The sequence below is a fragment of the Paramormyrops kingsleyae genome, chromosome 17 (genome assembly GCF_048594095.1).
Source record: "Paramormyrops kingsleyae isolate MSU_618 chromosome 17, PKINGS_0.4, whole genome shotgun sequence".
Classification (NCBI taxonomy): domain Eukaryota; kingdom Metazoa; phylum Chordata; class Actinopteri; order Osteoglossiformes; family Mormyridae; genus Paramormyrops; species Paramormyrops kingsleyae.
In genome coordinates, this window is record NC_132813.1 from 23483450 (window position 1) to 23488605 (window position 5156).

Here is a 5156-nt window from a genome sequence, read left to right on the forward strand (position 1 = left end):
ACTTTCTTTTTTTTAATTACTAAAAGCACAGTAAACTACTTTTGAGATTCAATTTATTTTTAGTTCATTCATTTTTTGTTATTTTTCTTTTTTCCTTCTATCTGCTGACTTACACTTTCTAGTGCAACAAATATTTCTTCTCATTGTGCTTGTAGTGTTTTATTTCTAGGTGTACAAAAAGTGTGTATATGTGTCTATCTTTTTCCGTATTGACTTTTGAAATGGAAGTCAAGCGACGCTAACAACCTGGTATTTTCCCTTCCAAGGAAATGTGATGGCTTTGAATAATACAACACTGCATTCTAATGTCATCAACTCTTCTGTAAGAATAATCAACGAGCAAGTATTAATAGTGCAAGTGTTAGTGATGGTCTTCCTCTATATCAACTCTCTCCTCATTTTCGCCTTCTTCAAAAAGGAAACCTTCTACACCAACACACGTTACATTTTCTTTGCTCACACCCTGATTTGTGACTGTGTTTTCCTTTTCATGTCTGACCTTTTGCTTGTAATGAGCTACTTCCAAATCCCAATGCCTGCTGGACTGTGCGTCATTATCTGCGTGGTAATGATCATTCTGACTTTCGCTACACCGCTCACCCTGACGGCCATGAGTGTGGAGCGCTACGTGGCCATCTGTATGCCTCTGAGACATGCTGAGATCTCTACTCCTCACCGAGCTCTGTATGGCATCCTGGTCATCCACGCTTTCAGTGTCCTCCAGTCATTTGTTGTTCTTCCAATCTTTGTAGCCTCAGTCCCACTCAGGTTCTACATCACATACAGGATTTGCAGCGTGGAAATGCTCATAGTGAACAGCTGGCAAAGTCACCTCAAGTCTGCAGCCTCGCAGTTCTACTTTCTCATCATGAGCAGCACCATCATCTTCACCTACATCAAAATCTTGAATGCTGCAAAAATGGCCTCAACGGATACGAAGAAGAAATCCACCTCCAAATGCCTCAAAACTGTTATTCTTCATGGTTTTCAGCTTGTGCTCAGCTTGTTCCAGCTGTGGTGCCCTTTCATAGAAATGGCTGTGCTTCAAATCGGAAATCTGGAGCTATTTGTAACCATCAGATATTTAAATTATCTTGCCTTCATTCTCGCGCCTAAATGTCTTAACCCCCTGATATATGGTTTACGGGATGATCAGTTTTACCTTGTTTTGAAAAACTATGCTTTTTGTGGGTTAATTAACAGAATATCCCCTGTCTTTACTGAGAAGTAGTCTTACTAAAATATAAAAATGTTTCGTATTAATAAAATTGTAACAGTTGAAAACTATATCTATTAACACCTGAACTATACTATGTATTTAAACATGATTTCATGCTATTAGTATGTATCTGCAGGCTAGTGAACCCATGAGGCAGAACAGCTGGCTGCCAAGGTCACCATATTCTGAGGGGATGCCGCTTAGCGAACACCTCCCCTCCGCCTGCCCCAAGACGTAATGAAATTGGTCATTGAAACTTGCCGGGGGGTGTGTGCCAGCAGTACATCTTTCCTAAGGCCTCACACATGGGCTTCAACCGGCCCTGTGTATGTGGTATGTATGTTATAACAACATTTGTAACTGTAAATTCAGAGAGGAAATTCCTTTGCTGAATTTTCTATATGCTGGTGCTGGTGATATCAGTATACAGGCATATCCACATGTCTTTCATTGATTATTTTATTATTCTTATTTGATAGATTTGAACACATTATATGGAAACATTTATGTTGTGAATATATGATCTCATTTTTGCAAAGTATGTGAAAAATGAACACAGTGTGTAGAGCTTAACATTTTAATGTTTCTAAAGGAAATATGGAGATCACAAACCCCAGCATGACCAGATAAGCTGTGTGGATGAATGTATGCAGATCTGCCAGGGTATCTATGTCCTTCTGACACCCCAGAATGTATATATGTATGGATAGATTCACAGCAATTCTTTGGTTTTATCACCCATGTTTTTGATTTAATTCTCTCAGCCAACTTTTAGAACTCCTTAAGAGTCACTGTATGGGGGAAAAGCACTGAAGTTTCACAGATGATTATTCGTACTGACCATTAAACAATTCTCTAATTTAATCACATGATTAAACCCATTAAGCCAATATTATTACCTGGTATGAAAACTATTTATGTTGTCATGGTTACCATCTGTTGTCTAATAAAAGCTTTCTCTGTTTGACATTTTTTATATATTATATTTATAATCAAAAAATGTCATAATGATGATATTTGCCATTTTTACAAATACAGATACATAATAATTCTTTAGTTTTCACCTCATCTTGCTCTCCTATGAGACTCACATAGACATATAGAGGTAAGGGTTTAGGGCCTAAAAGTGTTTGTGTGATTATGAACTTAGGCTTAGTTTCCTGATTTATCTCCAAGTTGTTTTAAGTGGTTCTGAATATCTGTGTTCTGAGTTCTGGGTTTTTTGGATGGACTCTGAATTAAGTAGTCTCTGAGTAAATACTGGGTAGACATTAGGGATGAGCGAGTACAGCATTATCTGTATCTTTATCCGTATCTGTTAACCATGTGAATTATCTGTATCTGTATCTGTACTCGGACTGGGCGGGGGCTAACCCAGAAGTGGGCGGGGTTTAACCTGGAAGTGGGTCGGGTTGTCTTGAAATGGGCGTGGCTTTAATCGGTGTGTTATTTTAAGCATGCAATTGATATGGGTTGATCAGAAATTGTTATATTTATTGCTGATTAGAAAACTATTTACATGACAGCATCAGCATTGAGCTTCAGATCAGTGGTTTTGATCACGATAACAAACGAACTATATACAGAACAAGTTTTGCAACAATGAATACAACACATGCGGTTGCAATTATGAAGTAAAATGTAATGAACAAGACTTAACTCTCAACATAACTTTCTTTTTTAACTTTTAATTTTTTTATGATCAGTGTGATTTCTTTTTTTTGGTTCTTTTTTATTTTTTTTTATTTCCACAACAGGTATGTGCGAGTGTGTGTGAGTGAGTGAGTGAGTGAGTAAGAGAGAGACAGAGAGAGAGAGAAAGAGAGAGGGGGGGGGCAGTGTGTGTGTTTGTGTAGCTTAATTTGTAATATTATTTATATCACAACTACCTTGTTTTTTTTATAAAATACAGCAAGAAAGTGTCAGACACTCAGTGCGTGAAGTAAAAAAAACTGGTTAGAGCCAGCTGACGGTTTAAAAAAGAAAAAAAAAACTCCGACAGGCAGAGACGCGAGTCGCATTCTACAAACAAACCTGGAGCTGAAGAAACCCTAAACGTTAACGGAAAACCCGCGATCCTGAGTGACTGAGGGAGAGACAGAGAGAGAGAGCGCGCTGAGTGAGCAGAGCGGGACACAGCAACACAATAAATCTGTATGTGTGTAGGGGAGGGGCGCTGTGAGTAGTCTATCACAGAACGCAGACACAGTCAGCTACCCAATGAGAATTTTTATTCAATCCGAGCACAGATATTGACTTGTATTACTCGTATGATACTCGTACTCGTCAAAAGTGCTTTATCCGTACCGGATACTCGTTTCAGCCGAGTATCCGGCTCAACTCTAGTAGACATCATCCCGTGGGTCCATGCTGGCCTCCTCAAGCTCTTTCTAGCGGCCACTCAAGGCAGGCAGGTTCATTAATGATTCTTAATAGTAATCTCATTGGGGGAGTAGTCAATACTCCCCCGTAGTAGAAGATGAGGGTCAAATAATGCCAGCCACTAGTGACTACCCTGTGCAACTCTCCAATGCCTGTTTCTTAGGGGTGGACAGGGAATACAGTCACCGCTGGGGAGATGTTGTGCTCGGGAGTAATTCAATAGCACAGTCAAAAGGGCAGTGTAGGGGAAGCAAAGTGGCCTGGGACTTACTGAATAATGGTCTAAGGACCTGGGAGGTGGTAGCAGACAACCTCAAGAACAGGGAAGTGCAAACGCACTAAGACAAAAGGCTGCAACTAATCACAGTGCCTTTCTCCCAATGCATGTGTGGTTTGTACTTATGCAGTCATGGGTGCCCAAATACGAGGAGAGCTTGGGTTGTGTCTGTAATGAACAGGGATATATGTTCAACATGATTGCCTGACAAAGAGAGACTCACCAGGGGGGTAACATGAGTAATGGTGGCCATCAAGTAGCCGTTGAGGGCATGGGCAACCGGGGGGACTAAACCCGGGTGATGGGAATTGTCCATTGCTAGACCAGGGAGGTATTTATGAAGCTTTCATCTGCCCCAGAGTCAATCTGTGATCTGCAATGACCTAGTGAATAGACCCCCATGTCAGGGTGGCAGACAGAAACATGCATCATTCTGAGGAGGGAATTATGGGAACTATGCCCACCAGTGCCCACCAACTCACTGGTGCTCTGCTGGAGAGAGGTAGGTCCATTCAGTTTGCAATGGCTCCAGTGTGGGACCTACAGGGGTAGACATGACAGGCTCATTGATGCAGGTGAAACTTTCTCTATAGCAACATTCCCTCCTGGAGTGGTGAATTCTACTATCAACCCAGAGTCCACCAACTCCTCAAAGGTTCCCAGGATTTCCCAGGTAGTTAACTCTTCCTTGAATTCATCTGACAACCCATGATAGAAGGTGCTTGACTGGGCTCGCTTGTTCCTGCCACTGGTCATCTTCAGAGTCTGGAACATGATGGCATAAGAGACCGAATAGGTCTCCTGGCAAAGCTGCATTAATTAAGCTGCAGGCATTGTACTTGTGTGGCAAGTTTCGTCATCCTAGTATTAGAACACCCTATGACTCATTAATTGATTCTAATTGAGACTGATATTTTCCAAGGATACTTGCTTTCTCAGCACCTCTACCAGTTGCTGACCACTGTGTGGCAAGATCTTGCTGTCATGCGGTAGTGACATCTGCTGGCCAAATGAGAACTGAGAACATGACAGGATTGGCAGGGACATAACCTGACAGGTGTTTGAATAAGCAGGTGACAGTCAGACAAGGAGCAGACAGCGATCAGGGGGTGGAAGACAGACTTGGATTTTAGAGTAAGTTTTGCAAAGTCATTTAATATGCCCCTCCATGAATTGCCACCTAATTGTGATGGAGGGGATTGTGTCTTTTGACCTAGGAGTTATGTTGTCTGGGGCAATCCTGGTGGGGAGGCAAATTGGTCCTAGGTGAGTCCAGAC

At 41.5% G+C, this 5156-nt stretch overlaps 1 protein-coding gene across 1 annotated transcript; it reads left to right on the top strand.

The window, feature by feature from the left end:
• Positions 1-367: 367 nt before the first annotated feature.
• On the top strand, positions 368-1231 carry LOC111856812 (odorant receptor 131-2-like). Its single transcript, XM_072701642.1, has one exon. It carries the CDS (start codon positions 368-370, stop codon positions 1229-1231), a length of 864 nt encoding a protein of 287 aa, XP_072557743.1.
• The last annotated feature ends 3925 nt before the right edge of the window (positions 1232-5156 follow it).